The 24522-nt window shown below is 40.1% G+C and overlaps 2 protein-coding genes across 3 annotated transcripts in view; one reads left to right on the forward strand and one right to left on the reverse strand.

Moving 5' to 3' along the window:
* Nucleotides 1–16806, forward strand: part of B3GAT2 (beta-1,3-glucuronyltransferase 2) — a 79164-nt gene extending 62358 nt beyond the window's left edge. Inside the window, exons 3-4 of the mRNA XM_032484454.1 lie at nucleotides 16179–16327; nucleotides 16414–16806. Coding sequence (XP_032340345.1) covers nucleotides 16179–16327; nucleotides 16414–16500 — 236 coding nt within the window. The 3' untranslated portion in view covers nucleotides 16501–16806. The remainder of the gene's footprint in view (nucleotides 1–16178; nucleotides 16328–16413) is intronic.
* Nucleotides 16807–16959: 153 nt separating this feature from the next.
* SMAP1 (small ArfGAP 1) overlaps nucleotides 16960–24522 on the reverse strand; it is a 176288-nt gene continuing 168725 nt past the window's right edge. For both annotated transcript variants that reach the window (XM_032484452.1, XM_032484453.1), the window contains 4 exons: nucleotides 22352–22479; nucleotides 21029–21200; nucleotides 19831–20138; nucleotides 16960–17913 (listed from right to left, as the gene is read on the reverse strand). In XM_032484452.1, coding sequence (XP_032340343.1) covers nucleotides 17779–17913; nucleotides 19831–20138; nucleotides 21029–21200; nucleotides 22352–22479 — 743 coding nt within the window. In that variant the 3' untranslated portion in view covers nucleotides 16960–17778. The remainder of the gene's footprint in view (nucleotides 17914–19830; nucleotides 20139–21028; nucleotides 21201–22351; nucleotides 22480–24522) is intronic.

Below are 24522 nucleotides of genomic sequence, written 5' to 3' on the forward strand. Positions count from 1 at the left end.
GGAATATAGATGCAAAATTCCTAAACACAACATTAGTAAAGTTAAACAGCAACAGATAAAAACAATTGTGTACCATGACCAGGTGGAATTTATCCCTGGAGTGTAAGGTTAGTTCATATACAGAAGCCAGTAAGTGTAATATACCATGTCAGTAGAATAAAGCACATACTCAAGTCAGTATGTACAGAAAAATCATCTGGCAAAATTATTCATCATCCTTTCATTATAAGAACACGAGACAGAAGGTCACTAACTGAGAAATGGGACTTCCCCTACTTGATAAGGAGCATCTATGAAAAGCGCACAGCTAACGTCATACTTAAGAGTTGAAAACTGAAAATGTTTCCCCTAAGATCAAGAACGGGACAAGGATGGCCCTTCTTGACGCTTGTAATCACTGTTGTCCTCTAGGTTTAGCGAGGGAATTAGGACAAGAAAAGTGAATAAAAGGCATCCAGGTTAGAAAGGAAGATCTTTTACATAACAAATCCTCAGGAATACACATACAGGCACACATGCACACACACATACACACACACACACACACACACATACACTCACACACACACACAGCTTCAGGTGCTATAAATGATTGAAGTTTGCAGGATGTAAGATCAATGTATGTACATCATTTGTATTTCTGTACAATAGCAATGAACAGTCTGAAATGAAATTAAACAATATCACTTACAACTGTGTCAGAAATAATAAAATACTTAGTAATAAATTTAACAAAAGAAGTATCAGACTTGCACACTAGAAACTTAGAACATCATTGAGAGAAATTAATGAACCAAATAAGTGGATAGACATGTTATAGTCATGGATTAGAAGACGTAATGTTATGGATTAGAAGATTTATTAATATTACTAAAATGGCAATATTCCACAAATTAATCTACAGATTCGATGCAATTCCTGTCAAAATTCTGGCTGCCCTTTTTGCAGAAATTGACAGCGTAATCCCAAAATTCACATGGGAAAGAAAGGGACTGAATAGCCAAAACGATCTTGAAAAAGAGCAGAGTTGGAAGACTTACAGTTTCTGATTTGGAAGGTTACTATAAAGCTAAAGTAATACAGTGTGGAACGGCATGAAGATAAGCATATGAATCAACTGAACAGAAGTGACAATCTAGAAATAAACCCTTACATTTATGGCCCAGGGTTTTTGCCAAGAGTGCCAAGATGATTCAAGAGAAAGAACAGTCTTTACGAAAAAAAAAAAATCATGCCCAGAGTTATAAATATACCAAAAGCCACTTAACTGTATCCTTTGAAAAGGCAAATTTCAGTATATATGAATTATATCTCAATAAAGGGAAGGTGTAGGGAAGATTCTCTCTCTCTCACACACACACACATACACACACACACACACGAACACATGATACTCAAAAACGCAGTGTGTGCACACACACACGAACACATGATACTCAAAAACGCAGTGTGTGCTTTGCTAGGAAAAGATATGACTGGAAACTCAACTCATATCAACAACTCTTATCTTTCTTTTTCCACTTTCCCTGACACTATTGTGTGTATGTGTTTTAAATGGGGACTTGAAATCTTTTTTTCTTACTGTTTAAAGTGGGGAGAGAGAGAGACTGTTGGAAGTCCCCGATAGCTACTGGCAACAGTAGAAGTGTTCAAGGGTCCAGCATTCCAGGACAACTAGCCAGAGCAACTGTGCAAGAAAAAGTTGTTAGTATTTTTTTGTGACCAGACAATAAAGGTATTGTTGCCAAAAACCATCTTTTGGGAACTGGAAATAGTTTTGACTTGAAACAGCCTCGCTGAAATTAGATTATGAATAGTTAGAAAAAAGAGACCGGTGCTAGTGAGACAGGTACGTGGAGGTGGGTCCGTGTTGATGCGCGGTAGAAGGAACTGACAGGCACCACTGATGCTATTAAAACAGAAGAGGTTTACTGCACATTTCTTTTTCCTTTCCAATTTGTCTGCCTTTCCTTCCTTTATTTTCTTTTTATGCCTTATTGCAAAGGCTAGGACCTCCAGTTCTTTGCTGAATAAAGGTAGAGACAGACATCCTTGCATATTCCAGTCTTCGGTGGGTTGACACTCACTCTTTCGCCATTAAGGACAGTGTTGGCAATAGGTTGTTTGTAGACATACTTAATCAAGTTGAGGAAGTTCACTATTTTCTTAGTTTGCTGAGAGGCTTTTCTAGAATCATGATTAGATGTTGGATTCTGTCAAGGGCATTTTCTTCACCTATTGAGATAATCAGATTTTTTTTCTTTTTTAGTCTCTTAATTTGGTGAATTATATTACTTGATTTTGAAATGTTAAACCAACATGGCAGTCTTGGAATAAGCCTCACTTGGTTATGATTTAGTGTCCTTTTAATTGTTGGATTCAGTTTGCTAGAAGTTAAGTATTTTTCTGTGTTCATGAGGGTTGCTGCTCTGTAGTTCCCTTGTAATGTTTCCATCCGATTTTGGCGTCAGGGCAATGCTGGCCTTGTAGAATTTGAAAAATGTTCCTGCCTTTTCTATTTTCTGGAAAAGTTCTGTTATTTTTTTACTTAAACATTTGGTAAAAATCACTAGTGAAGCTTTCTGGATCTGGTGAGTCTTTTTAAATTTTGTTTTGTTGTTTTGGTGGTAAGATTTTAAATATAAACTTAATTTTTTTCATTGATTCAGGGCTATTCGGATTATCTGTTTCTTCATAAGTGAGATTGATGGCCTGTGTCTTTCATGGAATTTGTTCATTTTTATCTGTGTTGTCAAATTTACTTCCATAAAGTTGTTCATAATACTCCGTTATTATACAGGAGTTTTTAATATTTGCAGAATCTGCACTGATACGCCCCTCATTTCTGTTATTGGTAAATTGTATCTTCTTTTTTCTGATAAGTATAAGTAAAGGTTGATCAACTTTACTGACTTTTTTTTCACCCAAAGAACACGGTTCTGATTTCACTGGCCTTCTCTATCATTTTCTATTTCTATTTCAGTAATTTCAGCTCATATTTATTAGTACCTTTTTTTTTCTATTCACTTTGGGTTTTATTTTACTCTTTTTTCTACAGTATAAAGGTGAGTGGTGAGGTCACTGAGCTGAGACCTTTCTTCTTATGTAATAAAAATGTTTAGTGCCTGGCGTCAGCATGAGACACCCCCTTTGTCTCTCCCTTCAATCTACAACCAGTAATATATTCATAACTCAATGAAGTTCCCTCTGCCCAACATACTAGGTTTTCAGAGAGTTCTGTACATCTGTACGTCTACGGTGGGTGGACCTAGAGAAGGCAGAACCAGCGGAATAGTGGAGGCGGTGCTTGTGATCCTGGCCCCTTGGCTGTGGCAGGTGAGCCTGCAGCCCCGGAGAGCCCCGTAGCAGCAGGGGAGGCAGCACAGGAATGAGGACTCCTGGCACAGCGGGGCCCGGGGTCACAGGAAACCAGGCAGCAGTGGCAGCAGAGCCCGAGACCCTTCCCTCCAGCCACAGAGGCATCTGCGACTCCCGCCCCCCACCTGCAGCGGCAGCGCCCCAACAACCCCTTATGAGGCGGCGGCACCCAGAGCCGCACCTCCCACACCACCCTCCATCTCCCCTCCTGGCTGTAGAGCCCATGACCCGGGCCACTCTGGGTGCAGTGGAGGCACCCTCCATCCCAGTAACAAGCAGTGACACTGGCAACAGCAAGGCACCAGCGACCCCAGAGACAAGGCAGCAGCACCGAGGGCACCAGGTGACACCTCTGGCAGAGGCAGTGGTGGGTGGAAAGTGCTGCCTCTCAAAGAGAACCACAGGATGCGCAGGTAAGAGAAACCAAAACTTGTGCTATAGCGCCACCTACTGAAAAGCAAAAGAAAAGCCTCTAATTTCTAACCTGTTGAATTGTTAGGATCAAGTTTAAAAAAACTTTACCTAAATAAGAAAGGTGTTCACTACTTTAAATGTGCCACCAAAAGAACAATTCATCAAGTACCATAAAAAAAAGAACATGGTAACTCAGCATCAGAAAAAGAAAATGACAAATCTCCAGAAACCCAACTTAGAGTCATGGAATATTGCAGTCTAACTGATAGGGAATTCAAAGCAGCTGTCATGAGGAAACTCAACGAGCTACAAGAAAACTCAGAAAGGCAGTTTGCTGAGCTAAGGAATAAAATCAGTGAACAGAAGGAATACTTTACCAAAGAGATTGAAACTCTAAAAAAGAACTAAACAAAAATTCTGGAGTTGAAGAACTAACTCAGTAAATGAGATGGAGAACACATTAGAAAGCATTGGAAACAGGGCAGACCATGCGGAAGAGAGAATTAGCAAATGGAAAGATATAAATCTAGAAATGATACAGGTGGAAGAACACAGACAACTAAGATCTGAAAAGAAATGAAATTCTATGCAGATAGAAACGTGTAACAGAGTATCTGACTCTATTAGGAAGGGCAACTTCAGGGTAATGGGTATCCCAGAAGGAAAAAAGAGGGGTAAGGTAGCAGCGAGTTTATTTAAAATAAAAATAGCTGAGAACTTCCCAAATCTGGGAAGAGAACTGGATATACAAGTCATGAAGTTAAGAGAACACCTGATTACCTCAGCACAAGAAGGTCATCACCAAGACATGTTCTATTTAAACTGTCAAAAGTCAATGACCAAGAGTTTTAAAGGCAGCCAGGAAAAAGGGCGGTAACCTACAAAGGAACCCCCATTAGGCTATTAGCAGACTTCTCAGCAGGAAGTACAGACCAGGAAAGAGTGGAATGACGTAGTCAAAATATTGAAAGATTAAAACCTGTCAGCCAAGAATACTCTACTCAGCAGTGGAGAAATAAAGGCTTTCCCGGACAAACCAAAAGCTGATGGAGTTCCTCACTAGACATGTCTTATAAAAAATGTTGAGGTGGGAGAGTATATAGCTCAGTGGTAGAGCACATGCTTAGCGTGTAAGGGGTCCTGGATTCGATCCCCAGTACCTCTGTTAAAAAAATAAATAAAAAATAAATAAACCTAATTATCCTCCCCCGCCAAACTTTTTTTTTTTAATGTTGAAAAGGAGCTTTTCTACCTGAAACCAAAAGGCTTTGACTATGGTGATAAATAGAGTCAGAAAATTGCAACTCTGTATCCGAAGAGGTTGTTAGACAATTACAGCATAAAGGTCAAAGGTGAAAAGCAGTAAAATAATGTACGTATTTCAATTTGGTAATGAACTACAACATTAAAAGGGGTCATTTGAAACAACAAAAACATAAAAGGGGGGAGGAAAGGATGGAACCACTTAGGCAAATGAATAAAAGACACTATCAGCAGAAAAAGAACTATTTTATATATGAGACTTTCTTTGTGTGTGTGGTTAACGGATCCTGTATTGTATACTTGAAGTTTGCCAATAAGGTAGATCTGAAATACACTTACCACACACAAAAAGAATGAAAAGAAAATAGTAACTATATGAGGCAATGGAGATGTTAAATATCTTGATTGCAGTGTTCATTTCACAATGTATATCAAAACATCAAGTTTTACAACTTAAAAGTATACAATTTTCATTTGTCAGTTATACCTCCATAAAGCTGTTATGTTAGAGGCAGAGAGAGATTCCAAGCCCTGCTCTCCACACCCCAGTCCTTGCCATCCTGTCTCCCAGTTGGTGATGGAGAGGTCCAGACTTGATGAGTATGAATCCTTGGGCTGGAGCAATTTCTAACAGATTTCTCTGCTTCTGCCATTCTTCTCAGATCTGTTATGGTAGGGATCTAGGTAAAATGAAATAATTGCCAAAGAAGAGGAGAAAAATGGAATAGCCCTAAAAGGAAACAACATCTCATTTAACCTAGAATATATAAAATAATATGTCATATCCATAGCTCTTTGTGATTTATTACTGATAACAGTTGACACTTGAAAGTTTCCAAAAGGTATTTTCCATATGTTAGATTTATGGCTTCCCTATAATGTCACTTGAGCTCTCTTGATTCTGATATCTTTTTTTTTTTAACACCTTTATTGTGGTATGGTTCCTGTACAATAAACTACACATATTTCAGATGTACAATGTGATGAATATTGACAGATGTACACACCCATGAAACCACCACCACAATCAAGATAGCTAACATTTCCATCACTCCCCAAAAGGGGCAATTTTTGAATTCCCAGTTTATCCCTTTCCAACCCTTTTAACCCTTGGTAACTGTAAATTTGTTCTCTGTGTCTGTGAGCCTGTTTCTGTTTTGTAGATAAGTTCATTTGTGTCCTTTTTTTTTTTTAAATTCCACATATAAGTGATATCATATGACATTTTTCTTTCTCTTTCTGGCTTCACTTAGAATGACAATCTCCAGGTCCATCCATATGGCTGCAAATGACATTATTTTTATTCTTTTTTATGGCTGAGTAGTATTCCATTGTGTATATATACCACATCTTCTTTATCCAGTCATCTGTCAATGGACATTTGAATTGTTTCCATGTCTTAGCTATTGTAAATGGTGCTGCTGTGAACATTGGGGTGTGTGGGTCTTTTTGAATTGTATTTTTCTCTGGATATAGGCCCAGGAGTGGGATTGCTGGATCATATGGTAAGACTATTTTTAGTTTTTTAAGGAACCCTCCATACTGTCCTCCATAGTGGCTGCACCAATTTACATTCCAACCAACAGTGTAGGGGGGTTCCTTTTTCTCCACACTCTCTCCAGAATTTATCATTGTAGACTTTTTAATGATGGGCATTCTGACTGGTGTGAGGTGATATCTCATTGTAGTTGTGATTTGCATTTCTCTAACAATGAGGGATGTTGAGCATCTTTTCATGTGCTTGTTAGCTATCTGTCTGTCTTCTTTGGAGAGATGTCTATTTAGGTGTTCTGTCCATTTTTTGATTGGGTTACTTGGTTTGTTGTTGTTGTTGTTGTTTTGATATTAAGGTGTATGAGCTGTTTGTATATTTTGGAAATTAGTCCCTTGTTGGTCACATCATTTGCAAATATTTTTCCCAGTCTGTAGGCTCTTTTCATTTTGTCAATGATATCCTTAACTGTGCAAAACCTTTTAAGTTTAATTAGATCCCATTTATTTATTTTTGCTTTTATTTTGCTTTCCATTACTCTAGGAGCTGGTTCAAAAAATACAGTGCTGTGATTAATGTCCAAGAGTGTTCTCCTCTGTTTTCCTGTAGGAGTTTTATAGTATCTGGTCTTATATTTAGGTCTTTAATGCATTTTGAGTTTATTTTTGTATGTGGTTTTAGAATATATGAGATGTTTTATACAATTCTCATGGTAACCAAAGTATATAAATGTAGAGCAGAGACACAAAACATAAAAAATGAGGAAGTGAGAAAAATCATAGAAAACCACCAAACTAAAATGGCCAATGAACACAAGGGAAAAGAAACAATGGCAATATAGAGTAGCCAGAAAACAAAAGATAAAATGGCAGAACGAAGTCCTCATTTATCAATTACTCTATATGTAAATGAAGTAAATTCGCCAGTCAAAAGACACAGAGCGGCTGGATGGGTTGAAAAATAAGACCTAAGTATATGCTGCCTCCAGGAGACATATCTCAGCTCTAAAGTCAATCAAAAGTTCAAAGTGAAGGGATGAAAGATGATACTCCAAGTAAATGGCAGTCAAAAGAAAGCAGGTGTAGCCATCCTCATATCAGCCAAAATAGACTTCAGGTCATAAAAGAGTAACAAGATAAAGATGGACAGTATATAATGATAAAGGGGACAATTGAACAAGAGGACATAACAGTGATTAATATACACCTAACATAGGAGCATCAAAAGATATAAAGCAATTAACAAGCCTAAAGGGAGAAATTAACAATAACATAATAATATGTTTTGAGGGGACTTTAACACTCCACTTAGATCACTGGGTAGATCAGACAGAAAGGGGCCTTAAGTGAAACGTTAGACCAGACAGACATAATAGATTTGTACAAAACATTCCATCCAAATGCAGCAGAATACATATGCCCAACTACACATGGAGCATTCTCAAGGAGAGATCATGTGTTGGGACACAAAACAAGTTTCAATTATTTAAGAAGATTTAAATTGTAACAAGCATCTTTTCTGACCACCATGATATGAAACTAGAAATCGACTATAAGAAGAAAGCTGGAACAATCACAAATACGTGAAGACTGCACAACATGCTACTGAATAACCCTTGAGTCAACGAAGAAATCAAAAGAGAAGTAAACTAAAAAAAACTGAAGGCAAATGAAAATGAAAGTAGAACATACCAAGATTTATGGTATACATCAAAAACAGTACTAAGAGGGACGTTTATAGCAATATAGACCTACCTCAAGAAACAAGAAAAATCTCAAACAATCTAACCTTACACCTAAAGAAACTAGAAAAAGAAGAATAAATGAAGCCCAAAGTGAGTAGAAGGAAGGAAATAATAAAGATCAGAGTGGGATTAAATGAAATAGAGACCAAAAAGACAATAGAAGAGATCAATAAAATGAAGAGATGGTTCTTTGAAAATGTGAAAAAAAAAAAAGTGACAGACCTTTAGCTAGACTCCCTAAGAAAAAAGAGAGAAGGCTCAGATAGATAAAATCGGAAGTGAAAGATGGGAATTTGCAATGGATATGACAGAAATACAAAGGATTATAAATGAATACCATGATGGTTGTACATCAACAAATGGGACAACTTATAAGAAATGAATTCTTAGAATCGTACAAACTTCCAAGACTGAATCATGAAGAAATAAAATATATGAATAGACCAATCACTAGCAAGGAAATTGAGCCAGTAATCAAAAACGTCCCTAAAAACAAAAGGCCAGGACCAAATGGCTTATAGGAGAATTCCACCAAAAATTCAAAGATTTAATACCTATGCCTCTCAAGTTCTTCCAAAAAACTTGAAGAGGAAGGAATACTTCATAAGTCATTTTATGAGGCCAACATTATCCTGATACCAAAACTGGATAAGGAAACACAAAAAGAGAAAATTACAGGCCAGTATCTTTGATGAACATGGATGCAAAAATCCTCAAGAATATATTAGCAAACTGAATAAAATACAATACATTAAAAAGATCGTACACCATGATCAAGTGGGATTTATTCCAGGCATGCAAAAATGGTTCAGCATCTGCAAATCAATCCACATGATATACTACATTAACAAAATGAAAGATAAAAATCATGATCATCTCAATAGATGCAGAAAAAGCAGCTGACAAAATTCAACACCCATTCATGATAAAAACTCAATAAAATGGGTATAGAAGGAACGTATTTCAACATAATACAGGCTATATATGACAGACCCATTAACATCATATTCAACTGTGAAAAGCTGAAAGCATTCTCTCTAAGATCAGGAACAAGACGAGGATGCCCGCTCTCACCACTCTCATTAGTGTGGTACTGGAAGTCCTCGCCAGAGCTAGGAAGAAACAAAAGGCATACAAATTGGAACAGAAGAAGTAAAACTATCACTATTTACAGATGACAAGATACTATATATATAAAACCCTAAAGACTCCACCAAAAAGCTGTTAGAAATAATAAATGAATACAGTAAATTGGAGGGTACGGAAGTGGTAATACTCAGGTCTGTTTTGTTTCTTTCTATACACTAACAGTGAACTCTCAGGAAGAGAAATTAAGAAATGCCATTTATAACTTTAACAAAAAGAATAAAATACCTAGGAATAATTTAACTGTGGAGGTGAAAGACCTGTGTGCTGAAAACTGTAAGATATTGATGACAGAAACTGAAGAAGTGAAGAACTGGAGTTAATCTGTGCTCATGGATTGGAAAAATTGACATTGTTACAATGTCTGTGTCACCTAGAACAATTACAGATTCCATGCAATCCCTATCAAAATCCCAATGGCATTTTTCACAGAAATAGAACAAAAAATCCTAAAATTTATATGGAACCATAAAAGATCCCAAATAGCCAAAAAAAAAAAAAAAAATCATGAGAACAAAAGAAGCTGGATATGTCACACTTCCTGATTTCAGATTATACTACAAAGCTACAGTAGTCAAAACAGCATAGTATCGGCAGAAAAGGAGATAAATGGAACAGAATTGAAAGCCCAGAAATAAACTCACATGTATGTGGACAATTAATTTATGACAAAGGAGCAAAGAGCATCCAGTGGAGAGAGGACTGTCTCTTCGTTAAATGGTGTTGAGAAAACTGGACAGTCATATGCAAGAGAATGAAACCAGGCCACTATCTTACCCCATACACAAAGTCAACCCAAAATGGATTAAAGACTTGAATGTAAGACCTGAAACCATAAAACTCCTCGATAAAAACATAGGCAGTGGATTTTTCACATTGGCCTTAGCAATATCTTAACTAGATATATTTCCTCAGACAAGGGAAACAAAAGCAAAAATAAACAATTGGGACTACATCAAACTAGAACTGTTCTGAACAGCAAAGGAAACCACTGACAAAACTAAAAGACTGCCTTCCAGATGGGAGAACATATTTGTAAATCATGTATCTGGTAAGGCACTAATATCCAAAATATATAAGGAATTCATACAACTCAAAAGCAAACAAACAAACAAAAAAGACAAGATCCTGATTTGAAAAAGCTGGGCAAAGGATTTGAATAGGTTCTTTTCCAAAGACATACAGATGGCCAATAGGCACATGAAAAGATGTTCGACATCATTACTTATTAGGGAAATGCAAATCAAGCCCCCAGTGAGATACCACCTCATGCCCATTAGGATGGCTATTTTCAGAAGGGCAAGAAATAAGTGTTGGTGAGGACGTGGAGAAAAGGGAACCCTCTTACTCTGTTGGTGGGAATGTAAATTGGTATGACCACTATGTAAAATGGTATGGAGATTCCTTAAAAAATTAAGAATAATTAATTTTCTAGCTATTCCAATTCTGGATACTTATCCAAAGAATATGAAAGCACTGATACAAAACGATATATGCACCCCTGGATTCACTGCAGGATTATTTATGATAGCTGAGATATGGAAACAGCTTCATTGGATGAATGGATAAAGGAGATGTGTATACACACACACACACACACACACACACACACACACATATACACACAATGAACTACTACTCAGCCATAAAAAAGATGAAGTCCTGCCATCTATGACAACATATATTGACCTTGAGGATTATTATGTGAAGTGAAATAAGTCAGAGAAATATGGTATGACTTCACTCGTGTGTGGAATCTAAAAATAAACAAATGAACCAAACCAAACAAAAACAAATAGCTACAGAGAACAGAGTAGTTACCAGAGGGGAAGATAGTTGGGGGAAGGCCAAATGGGTAAAGAGGGTCCACTTCTGGTGGTGAGCAGACTCTAGTGTTTACAGAAGTTGAAATATAAGGTTGTACATGTGAAACTTACATAATGTTATAAACCAATGTTACTACAATAAAAAATTTTTTAAGTATTTAGTGCTTTAAAAAATAATTAATTTCACAAGACGAGGGTATAGCTCAGTGGTAGAGCGCGTGCTTAGCATGCATGAGGTCCTGGGTTCAATCCCCAGTACCTCCATTAAAATTAATAAATAAACCTAATTACCTCTCCCCCAAACAATAAAGTTGCTTAGTAAACATTAAAAAAGAAAAATATTTTAAAAACTGATTTTCCACATTAGTACTGCTTTAGATGCATCTCACAAATTTTAATGTCATTTTTGTTTTCATTCAGCTTACCATTTTTTCATTTACTTCTTTGATTCGTATCTTGTTTATAATTATTTGTTTAGTTTCTAAATATTTGGAGACTTTTCCAGATATTTTTATATTATTGTTTATATATGATTTATATATTTTATACATGTGATTTCTATATTATTGATTTTATTGCATTATAATTGATTTTAATTCCGTTGTGGTTAGTGAAATATTTTGTGCAGTTGGACTTCTTTTAAATTTATTGAGACTTGATTTATGGCCCAGATAATGGCTTATCTTGATGATGTCCCATGTGCACTTGAAAAGAATGTGTATTCTGCTGTTGGGTAGAGTGTTTGATAAATGCTAGGTCAAATTGGTTGGTAATGTTAAGTCTTTTTTTTTTTTTTTTTTTGATGAATCTTTTTGTTTGTTTGTTTGTTTGTTTTAATTTTATTTTATTGAGTTAAAGGTAATGTTAAGTCTTAAATACCCTTATTGATTTTTCAAATTTGGAAAAATTTCAGTTTCTATTTCCTCAAAAAAATTTTTCTTTCTCCTATCTTTCATTCTGTTTCCATGACTCCTGTGTGTATGTGTGTGTGTGTGTGTGTGTGTGTGTGTGTGTTTTCCCTTTTGTTTCCTTTGGTGGTTCTGTTGTTAGGTCTTCAAGTTTAGTTATGTTTTATTCTGCAGTGTCTTATCAGCTGTTAATCTCATCCACTGTATTTTTTATCTTAGACATATTTTTCATCACAGTGAGCTCACTTTGGGTCTTCGGTATATTTTCCATATTTCTACTTAGCATGCTCTATCTTTCCCTTACTTTTTTGAACATCTTAAGTTTATTAATAATGTCTTAATGCCCCTGACCTGTACTTCTATGATCTGTCATTTCTGTTGACTGAGTTTTCATTACAGGACTGTAATTTGTTTCTTTGTAAATTTGGTGTTTTTGGATCGTAGGCATTTAAAATTTTATGTGACTGGGTAGTAGAAAAAAACATGTTTCATTATATTAGATTGTATTTCTATATACAAAATGTACAACATATTTATTTTAGACATATGCACATATATAATTATACACACATATGCATATATGGGTGTGTATGTATATGTGAGTATAACTGTGTGTTATATGTGCATTTATTTATTTACTTCTGGCTTTTTTCTGGGATACAGTTAAGTTGCTTAGATGCATTTTGATCCTTCCCAGGCTTAAGGTTTGTTAGGCAAGACCAGCGAAGCCTTCATTTTCGGGCTAGTGTCACCTCCCTGTGGAGCAGCAACCTCCGCCGTGTGTGTGCTTCCAGGGCCCCGGCTACTACTCCCAGCTGCAGTCTGTTGGGAACATGAACTTGCCCCGGGCCGGGCGAGCTCCAGCCATCGACCCACCCGTTTCTTTCCAGTGGTTCCTTCCTTGGCCTCAGGGAGCCTCCCAAGCATGTGCTGATCGCACTCAATTGGACTTGAGAGCAGCCAAGCTCCCTGCTTTCCAGGGCGATGCCCCGTGAACCCCAGTTGTCTTGGCCTCCCCGAATTCTCGACTCTTTCCTTGGCTCAAGGCGGCCACCCGGCGGTGTGCAGTCCGGACACGCGCTGCAGGCAGGAAGATGGGGCACCCAGGGGGCTCACCGTTGTTCCTTTTTCCGGAGCTCTCTGTCCCGCGTGCTTCTTTCCCAGCGTCTAGAAACTCTTCTTGCAAATATTTTGTCCGGTTTTTAGTTAAGAATGTAGGGAACACCTGGTGCTTGTGGCTTCATCCTGTCCTGAAGTGGAAATGGCCTGGTGGACTCTGAACAGTAATCAGTGAGCCCCGTCCTGACGGGAGGGACCAGACCCCCACCCGACCCCCTGCACTGGAGGAGGTCAGAAGTCCTGCCTGCACAGTGGATAATGAGCGTCCATTTGCATTTTATGTTTTACACAACTGACCAGAAGAGAGACTCCTGCCCCTGTGATTTTTGTAAGGCTCCTAGTATCTCAGAAGCTTCTGGAAACTTCTTTAAAGTTCAATTAATTTCAGTGAAAAAGAGGGAAGGGGACCTGTAATACTTGAGGCCTAAGTCCTTGGAAATGAAGAAAACTCAAGATACCCACCTTGGGTTGGAGGCAATGGTTTAGGAGCTGAAAATGCCTTGTCCCACTGCCCAGAGAATTCTGCCTCCCCAGTTTTGCAGCGGGTCAGATGGTTCCCCAGAAGGCATCCTAGGGTTTGGCCCAGTGAGCGAGCCATCCTTTAAAGAGCTCACTGAGCAAGGACTGGCAGGGAAAATGGAAGGAGGAGGTGGGGGAGCATCTGAACTACCCGTCTCCCTTCTGGATGAAAAAACAGAAAACCACTTTGCTCAGGCGGTGAGCCAGCCCACCAGCATCTCTCTCCAAGATGCTGGCCTCCCAGATGTACCTACCCCCTTCTCCAGCGAGGCTGGAAGGGGCCTTCAGCAAAGCAGTGTAGCTTCCCAGCCGGCTGTCAGCTTGGCCCACGTGGTGGATTTTGCCACATAACTAACTGCTTTAAGAGCTGGAAGGATATCCCTGAGCTCAGGAAAGAAAATCTCAATCTGAATCTTTCAGTGGTCACGCTGATGAATGTGTCAGTCTTAAGGGGAAAATGAAGGAAATCAGATCAGCGTGGCTTCATATAATTTCCTCAGTGACTTCTGCACAATTTGGACCCTTTTTGTTTTTTTATGAGAATAGGGAAATAAAATCAGTACCTTGAAGCCATGTGAAAAACATACCGAGAGCTTCAGTGGGACTGAGAAGGGCTGATTTGGAACTAGAAAAGGATGAAGCCTAGTTAAAAGCAAGTGAAAAAAAAGCAAGAACTCTTTTAATCCTAAAATCTGAGTTGACTTCTTAGAAGTCACTTTTTTGTGTTAATTTGAACCTCTGCTTTTTGTTGAGGCATGTGCTCCAGCCGTGCCTGAGGAAGGCTTCAGACCTGATAGCAAAGTGGGGTGACAGACGGGTGGTCTGGTCCTGCCACCCAGAACTTTTGCAAGCCTTTTCCTGTCAGCAGTTTTCCAGTCGTAAATGGTGGCTGATTTCGCCTCCCCTCCTAACTGTTTACAATGGTATTTGTATTTATATATTTTAGGGTCCTTTGAACAGAGCGCTTTGTTAATGGAGTCTTTCTATTCACTAATTTTACATCCGATGTGAGATGAGAAGGGGTCACACCTCTCTTGCAGATGAGGAAATGAAGTTTGAGAATCAAGAGACATTAAGTGACTTGGCCAGTTCACAGCTGTTAAGGACCCACAAAAAAACAAAAGGCTTCTAATTTCAAATTCTGCCCAGAGCTGCTGCCTTCCCCCAGGGCTGGTGGACGATACTGGGACCAGTCCTCAGGATAATGGTCCGTAACTGTTTCTTTATCCCACCTCACTCAGCACCCGATGTACCAGGCTGTTTGCCCGTAGCTTAGTGGTGCATTTTCCCATAGAGGCGGCGAGTCAAGCATGTGGGCCTGGCCCTGTCCAGCATCAGGAGGGGTTTTGAGGATGCTGGCTGTGGTTTTCTGACTGCTCCCCTGTTACTGACTGGTATCGTCTGATACCTCCTTGGCTAACTACATTTTTGCAAAAAGAAGCATAAATCCTGAGCTGATGTAGGGAAGGACAACGTTCTGGAGATTGGTCCTCATAACTCTGGAAGGGTGCCTGACGTTACAGCATCAGCTCAGTACATTTCGAGCAGAGGTCCGGGGCTCCCGACTTTTAAAACAATTACGATGGCTGTGACGACTGCCTGCAGAATGCTTAATGGCTAAGCTTTTAACACAGTCTGTTAAACTACAGATTAAATAAATAATTTTTCATAAGACCAAACCATTTAAGGAAATTGACACTGATTTGTTTCCTTGAGAAACAAGATACAAAAATCAAATTTAGCAAATGGCCTGGTATCTCCTGCACTGGTTTCCAAACCACCCACCCCACCATTTTCATATTCAATCAAATTGGGAATTTAAACTAGGCAACTGTATTCATTTTCTAGCTGACTGACTTCTGTTCTTCAGTCTTCTAAACTCAAAGGACACCGGGGCAGTGCTGGCTTTGCTACACAGCACACTCGGAGATGTTACAGGACGGGCAGGGAGGCGGGAGGGCTTTCATCCCCATCCCCAAGGACAGTAGGGTGAATCTGTGTGCGTTTCAGCAACACTGTTCTTAGTCATTTGAGGGAAATGTGGGGGTGTGAAGGCCTCTATGAAACAGCAGCTTATAAAACGCCCTCTTTATTACCAACAGACTAGGCTTTATATTTCACAGTAAAACCCCCGCCCCCGAGTGCACACCTTGACCGGGTACCAAACGCACTACACTGTAATGCTGGGTGTTCCCCCTGAGGCTGTGATCCAGGTAATGAACAGAGTCCTGTTCAACTCTGAACCCAGACTTGGCACACAGTAGGTATCTGAAAAACTTTTTGATGTGACCAAAATTATATAGAAGAAAGAGAAGTACACGAGTATTTCACTTTAAAGACTTTTTTTTTTTTTTTAACTTCTCACAAAGGATTCGCTGTAAGCCTTCAAGTCATCTTGTCCAACCCCAAAGCTGTGTTTAAGCGTCGTGGGTCCCAGCCAGGGATGCAAGAATCTGACTTTCTAAAGCAGATAACGACAGTTGAAGAGCTGGAACCGAAAGCGAGCAACTGCACCAAGGTACTCGTTTCTCTTGTGCTGCCCGACCTTGACCGTGCTGTGTCCGCGCTGGGCGTGCGGCCACCCACCAGCTTTCCTCCCCTCAGGTCCTCGTGTGGCACACTCGGACAGAGAAGGTCAACCTGGCCAACGAGCCCAAGTACCACCTGGACACAGTGAAGATTGAGGTATGAAGTGGTGCCGTCCAGCGGCCCTGGGCAAGGACGAGGAGGACGTGTGCGGTCAGACTGCGGGCGCCCAGGTGTCAGTCACCTTCCTCGGGACAACGGCCGTCATCGCCACCCGCCGGACACCTGCTTCCGGAGAGCTGGTCAGTTCACAGATGCTGATTGGATGGCGTCACACGTGTGCTTTTGTCTTCATTTGTCCTGCATGTTCCCCCCACAACTAAACTGGAAGACCTCTGCACAGTACAGCTAATGGCTGCAGGGTACCATTCTGAGAATCTTATATACTTTCTTTTTTCCCCCCATTGGCCTTATAGTTAGTAGAAACGAACAGGCTTCAGAAACAGATGACAAGTATTTTGTCAACTAAACGTCCCCCATCCCTAACTTTGCAATGTTAAGTAATTTTTGTAAGGTTGGTGACAGTATATACATCATAGGAAATAAAACCCACAAAAAAAGGTCTATGGATTCATCTGTTTAATATCAAGATTTAACAGTTGTCAATACTAGGCACCATAAAATGTAAACACAAGGACCATCATAAACCTGGATATACCTTCAAGGACTGAAGTGGCTTTGTTGAGTTACTACCCTGTTTGCATACAGTGCAAGGCCATCGTGTTAGCACTATGTGTACATAAGAAGAGATCCAATTACGAGAGAGGCAGGTAAAATTTGACTTCTTTAAACATTTGTTCAACTAAGTTTTGGAGTAACATCCAGGTTTATCTTCCTTTCACTAACCACGTTCCCTGTTAAGCACGTCATTACAACAGCACGGTGAAGTGAATGATGAACTAAAAGAATTTTGTTACACTAGAAAAACAGTGCTCCGTGATACATTTACATTCTATTTATATGATTAAACATTTGATCATACAGGACCTTCCTACAGGATTACTGGCTAATTTGGGGCTGGGGGTTATACTGTTAGAGGTATTACTAACATGATAACTACTTCCCTTATATGCAAACATTGGAGCTATAATTGTATCCAGAGTAAAACTGATCACGCAAGTTGACTGGGCAGCTCCTCTGCTAATGCGTCTATGAAATCGGGGGAAGCATGAGCGAAGCTGCCCTCGACGTGAAACGGTTCCTCAACCTGCTCTGCACCACATCAAATTTAATCAGCACAGACCAACACGGTCAATCAGATAAATTCTTAATATGAACAAATGGGGAAAAAAGAAAAAAATGTCTGTACATGAAAAAATAGGGAGACTGGATGCGTCTGAGCAGGAATGTCGGTGGGCGTCTGGGCGAGGCTGGGCCGTGGTCTCACTTCCACAGCTGTGTGCTGAGGGTCTGGCCCGACGCGCCCCCGGACCACCCGGCCGTGGTGCTGGGGGGCTGGCCGAAGCCCACCGCGGGGCTCCCGCCGCCCAGGCTCATGCCAGCCATCTGCTGATTCACCTGTGAACACACAAAAGGCCTCCTTCACTTCCCACTTCTGTTACGGATTTTTAACAGTTACCCCGGTTTATCAGAAGCTGCCTCTATTTGGAGTTGATTTGGTTGGCGAGGTGCTGAAGTGTAACAGCAAGTCTCAGTGTTTTCCCTCCACGTGAGGAGGAGTCGGGCCCCGGGGTAGACACAGACCGCCACACCAGGCGTTCTCTACGGAATCGGGCAGCTGCTGGGTTCCCTTACTGGGCTTCAGTTCCTTCCACTTTTTCGCACTGTCCATAAAGTGATCTCAAAACATTTTATATTTATTCATTCTCTGGACTCAATTTCTGTCCCCCAAAGATTAACCACGCCTGAAAAAAGTACCAAAGTAATCTTTGAAGTCATTTCTGAGTCTGCCTTTAAGGTCTTAAATGGCTCTCTATGCTTTCTAAATATTAAAAAAGGTCATCAAATATTTCTTCTTTTGCTTTCGCCAACCACATAAACATCTAAAATGAATACAAGTGTAAGATGACATGTATTTTCCTTCCAGACTGGAGTCGTGTGCGTCTATCAGCATCCTAACCCTTCCCCTGTGGTCCTCTTACCTCTAAGACTGATGATAGTGAAGGAAAGACAAGAACACTTATCACAAAGTAGAATGGATTCAAACCTGTGCTTAGGGCTGGGCTGTATTAATAAAGTTCACTTGTTTGCAGTTTTTCCAGGACACTAGCATTAACCCCATCACTGATGAGGTGTAAGTGTCCGGAGAGGCAGATCACTTCCTCATACCTACCAGAGGATGTCTGTGCCACTGTGTCACAGCCTGCAGACCCCACTGAGGGAGTGCTGGAGAACAGCGGGCCCGGAAGCAAGGCCAGTTCAGCCAGTGCCCTACCCTGAGTAGTGGGAGCTTTACATTCTGGCTACACAAAAGCTGTTCCTGACATTTGGTACTTACAATTTTTGAGATTCCCAGAGTAGAGACCAATGTCATATAGATATTCCTTTAAGTTGTGACAATAAAAATAGCTTGGAATATTCATGGAATATAATGGTGATTTTGCTGATGTTCATTAGAAAGCACCATATACTAGTCCCTGAATGCTGACCAGGCAGAAATCAAGGTCAGCGAAATACTAGAGGAACATCAAACAGGAAGAGCACAGGGAGAAGCATGGGCGCGTGCGCCCAGGTCTCAGAGCCTCCGTCTGCGCAGCCATTTCAGAACGGATCTGAAAGAGGTAATACTAAAATGTCACTGCCTGGCTCTAAACCAACCTGGGTAGAAACAGGATTTTGTAACATGAGGGGATGTCTGACAAAAAATATGGACTTGCTCATATCCTATGGGAATTCTTGAACTAGTGAGTATTCTTTTTCAACATAAATGTGATTATATATAAGTAAGAAGGAAATACAACTTTAAAAACGTTTCTGAACAAAAAGATTTTTTATAAATCTATGGGCAGCAGCCGTAGCAAACAGCCTAGATCTCTCAAATAATAGTGCTTTGAGAAGATGGGCTGCATTTTTCTAATTTGTGAAAATTACCCAAAAAAACCCCCAAAATGATTAGTGAAAATAGTTTGTCTAAACAAACACCCCACCAGGGAGCTGGGTTAAAGCTTGGTGCTAATTTCAAAAGATGCCCAAGATAATTTCTAGCTCTTACAAACAAATTAGGGATATTCACCATTACAGCTGTGTTATAATCTGAAATGAAAAGAACGCCTCACACTTCTCTACAGAATATTCTAAACATAGGAGAAATGACAGTTCATTCATCTGCTGGGTTAGACAGTTTTGACCTTGTATAACATTATCCCTACTCAGTTCTTTCTGCCAGACTGTTAGCTTTAAATACAAATAAAACCACTTAGAAAACAAATCTGGTTTTTGTGATTCTGGAGAAGCTGGAGAGAGGCCGACCCTTACCTGCGAGAGGTTCCACTGGGGCTGCTGAGCTGGCGGCAGGCCAAACTTACTCTGGGGTGCAGGCATCGGTCCCACCATGGCTCCCTGGGGGCCAGCTACACTCTGAGGGAGGGGCATCACACCAGTCTGTGCACTTCCCATAAAGCCATTGGGCACGGGCATGCCCACCATCATGCTCGCGCTCTGTCCCATCACATTTCCAACGAGGCCGGGAGCTGCAGGAACAGGCACGCCCATGGCTGGGAAACCTTGAAATGCAGCCGGTGCTTGTGAGGTAAACGGTATATTTGTGGGTCCCATGAACATACCTGCATCGCAAGAACCACGCAAAGAAAATGAATGAGGAAAATAGGTCCACTGTAGACAGCTGCACTCACCTCTATAAGCACAGAATAGGGTTTACCATCTTTCTGAACCACCCACAGCAAAAATTAATTCCGGTCTGGCTGCTCCTACTGCCTAGACCAACTCACACCTACACCCGCAGAGCTGGTTACTCCCAGAATGCAGACAAATCAGTTACAAACCTGAGCAAATTTAATCAGGATAAATAAGTCTTATGCAACAGCTACATAAAATATCCATTGTGAAGACCAGACTACTTAGCATGAGATTGTGTTTCTGCTGATTTGCACCACTGGCCTCTCATTGACTTGTAACAAGTCAGAGTTGACTGTGTCTGGTTTTAAGGAAGCAGCTGGGATGTCATACAATTTCAGCTCATATGTGAAATGCAGCCCATTTTAGAGGAAATGGTCTGCCAGATTAAAACTAAATACAGTAAACCTCACTGTGCTAGTATTTCTTTATGAGCATTAAAAAACCTCAAAGCTTTTTTTGATTTCATGTGGTATTTCAGACTTATTTACTTGCAGAAAAATACCACTGTACACAAAGTTATAAACTTCATGCAAATCAAATTTAAGTAATTCTTCAAAGATTATCCATGTCCCATAAAGCTTGTGAAACAATTTTTAAGTGATATGTGACCTGCCTCTCAACACTAAATGAATAAAGTTTTGTGCATCCTGTGCTTTTAATCCTAACACTTCATTCATTTTAATTCTATAGTTGTGTAATCTGCAGCAGCAGAAGTAGTCATCAGACAGGAAAGACAACTGATACTCCGTGACCACAAAGGACATGCTTCCAGCATTGTCACTGCGATTCACTGGGGGCAGGTCTCAGAGTGAGTTACCAGGAGCGCCCTGCTGCTGCACGGTCCCTGCGCCGTACAGAGAGAGGATGCAGTCCTTGGAGAGCTGCTTCTTGGCCACCTCTTCTGACTTAGTGGTTTGCTCAGTGAATAGGTCCAGATCCCCAGATGTCACTGTAGACAGAGTGGCAGCTGCTGGTACAGAGGACGTCCCCTGAGACAGACACCAAAACATAGCTCATCCATGACTTGAAATCCACATGAAGTTATGAAATTAGACAGAAATGGAACTGCTGTAGAAGGTAAAATGGTGGCATTAGAGTCCTTCACAAGCCCATGCAAAACCAACGTGTAGGATAAAGACACAACACTTCCTATTTTGAACCTGTTACTGTAAAGGAAGTAGTAGTAATAAACGGTGTCTGCCTGCTAGACAGATGCTGAGCTTGTGCCCATCACATCCTGACCACAGTGGGTTCAGCAGGAAGTATGTGGTGCTGCCTGAGGACCAGCACCCCTGGAGGTGCTCAGGCATCTCCTGCAGCAACTCCTGCTTCAGAGGAACTGGTGTCCCTTGGAATAAAGAACATCTCTACAACTACAGTGGACTGCAAGGGTCTTGCAATGGCTGATTTTGTCTTCTTTGGGGGAAAAAAGCGTTTGTTTTTCAAAAGCTACATCATGGTATTTTTATGAACCTGGTCTAATTAGTTTTAACCACAACATTAGAATGTTTCTAGTCTGTCCTGAAATGAGGTACAGCAAACCTTCAACCACCTGCACTCTCACCGAGACCTCGCATTCCGCTTTTGGACAGGGGTCCGTGAACACAGATACAAATAAATCTGTGGATATTTAATACAAAACAAAAATGTTCACTTCCATCTCCTATATTGTGCACACACGTAGTGTTGGACAGTCACAACTGACACCTCACTTTAATCATCTCTGCAGGCATTAAATATTCGATCACATGTGTATATAAGGAAGTGACTTGGATATGCAGAGTTTCAAAGATTTCTAGGAAGACTAGTAAAAACTGGAGAAGTCTTCTCAAACTACAGAACAAGGCGAGCAGCAGGCAGGGAATACTTAGGCTCTGCGGGTCACATGTCTGTTGCAGCGACTTAACTTGCCCTTGCAGCGTGAAAGCACCCACAGACTACATGTATGTGAGCATGACTGGCCGTGCTCCAATAAAATTTTTTTGCAAAAACAAGCTGTAAACTTAGTTTGCCAACTCCTGGCCTAACGAACAGGAGGCTTTCAAATCAGCGACTGCTCAGAGACAATCCAAAATTGACACTCTGAAGCTTTCCAAAAAGAAAAACAGTGATCACATAAAATCACGTTCTAACTGCATACCTGAGCTGGGGGCATGACAGTTGCAGGTAAGGGATTAGAGATCATCGGTCCGAAGATGTCCAGATCATCATTCAGGGCTGGCACCATGGCTGTGTTCCCATTGGTCACTGGTGCCTCTGCAGGGCCATCTGAAAAGAACACGGGTTCTCGTCTTAAAGATTCTAGACTCTTAAATTACTTGAAATGTGGCATTATTTTAAAAATTAATACATAGTTAAAAGGCAAATTCAAAAAGTTCACAACAAAATATACGCCCTCCTCCTACCCCAGGCTCTGTCCTCTTTCCCAAAGAAACCATTTCCAGTTTTGCTTGTTCTTACAGAAGTATTCTTCACCCACCGGTTTCTAAGTATATGTGCAAACCTCATTTTAACAAATGATATTACGCTATTCACATTATGCTGGGACCTGATGCTTCCTTCTACAAGGTATTATTCTGAGTGCTTTACATGTATTAACTCATGTAATCCCCATAACCTTATGAGACAGGCACTAGTTTTGAGATAATTGGCTAAGCTGGGATTTGATACCATGTTCTTACAAATAATGCTTCTCCATAAATGTGTATGAGCATTTCAGATACCACTTCATATCATGTTTATCTACCCTGGCAATAAATTGTAATGATTTAAAATGTCTGAAATGTTAAAATTTAGTTAACATAAGGAAAAAAACTGGACAGAAATAAAACAAATACATATCATACACTGGTTCTGTAGGAAGTATCCACAAAACACTGATATAACTCCTTTCTTTATTCAAGCACGGCCACCTTCAATGACGGCTGTACCCAGCTGCAGACAGCACTGGGAAAGGACTCTGAGGGAGTGCCGACCACCTGGCTCAGCCCCTCTTACCCTCACATTTTTATTTTTGTCCAGAATGTAGAAGGTGGAAGGGTGGGGAGCTGGAGGGGATGCAGTGGAGAGTTTGTGAGCATGGTATTTCAAGGAATGGAACCTCTGACACAGCTCAATTCTCTGTGGCCACAACCCAAGGAACAGTTCAGAACATCACAACTCCAATCTCCTGGGACTAACATCCTAATTGAGCTTCTATTTCAGTCTATCTGATCCCTCTTTGATGAATCATACACTCCTCGAAGGCAAACTAGGCATCGTTTAAAACTTCTTCAACAATGTCTGGGATGGATGTCCTGCACAGAGCAGGTACTTAAAAATCTGACAAATTTAATGAAGACCTACATGTACTGGGTATTTCTATCACAACCCACAGAAACTCACAGGTTTCTTGTCTTTTTTGAACTGCAACTACAGAAACTAGTAACCTTCTATTTCCCTGTTTTAAGCTTCACTAGAACAAATTATCATTAATTTCAATCAATAAATGGTCACAATGAAATATTCTTTACTACTTAACTTACAAAAGTGTGTGTGAAACCCACAAAAGGCTCGTTTGGAAAAGACTAACTGCAAATATTTTTCAATCATTTTCAGTGACATCATATCAGAACCATAAAAAAGAAACGTATTCAGTACATATGTGTATGTTACACATGTCATACATAGCTCTACCAAGCACTGTGGACAATTTACAGGTGAAGCAATAAAACAATGCCTAGATTATTACTAACCTATAAAATATTTTAAGCTAACACACAACCATAGCATAAAAGAACTCAAATATGACTCACACATGAAAATAATTTTTTCCATTTCTAACCCCTTCAAAATGGCAACAATCATTCTGAAATCAGACCTTTTTAAAGGGCTATTTTATGTTTTCCAGTCCATTCCAGCCTCCATCTACCTGCCATGTAGTACGTCATGTAAATACGAACCAGAAATAAAATATTTTAGAAGGACAAGGTATTTCAGATTAAAAACACAACTAAAGGAACACCTTCTTTATAGCATCCATGATTCAGTAAAGAGACTCAAATAACAACGACATGTAAGCCAGGGTGCTTTAACCTCTAAGCTGAGGAGTTGGGGACAGGAAAACCATCTCATCGAACAGACATGTTCAGTTCTGCCATATGAACAAGGAAGCACTTAATCAACAGAAAATATGACTACATTACACGCAACTTAAATTCACAGACAGAAGCACATATCGTCCAAAACAAACTGCAACCAAGAGGAACAAAAGGAAAAAGAAAAAACTGGCGAGTAGAGTATAAGTAACTAATTCCAGTTTTTCCGTTAAAA

The sequence above is a fragment of the Camelus ferus genome, chromosome 8, assembly GCF_009834535.1.
Source record: "Camelus ferus isolate YT-003-E chromosome 8, BCGSAC_Cfer_1.0, whole genome shotgun sequence".
NCBI classification, from domain to species: domain Eukaryota; kingdom Metazoa; phylum Chordata; class Mammalia; order Artiodactyla; family Camelidae; genus Camelus; species Camelus ferus.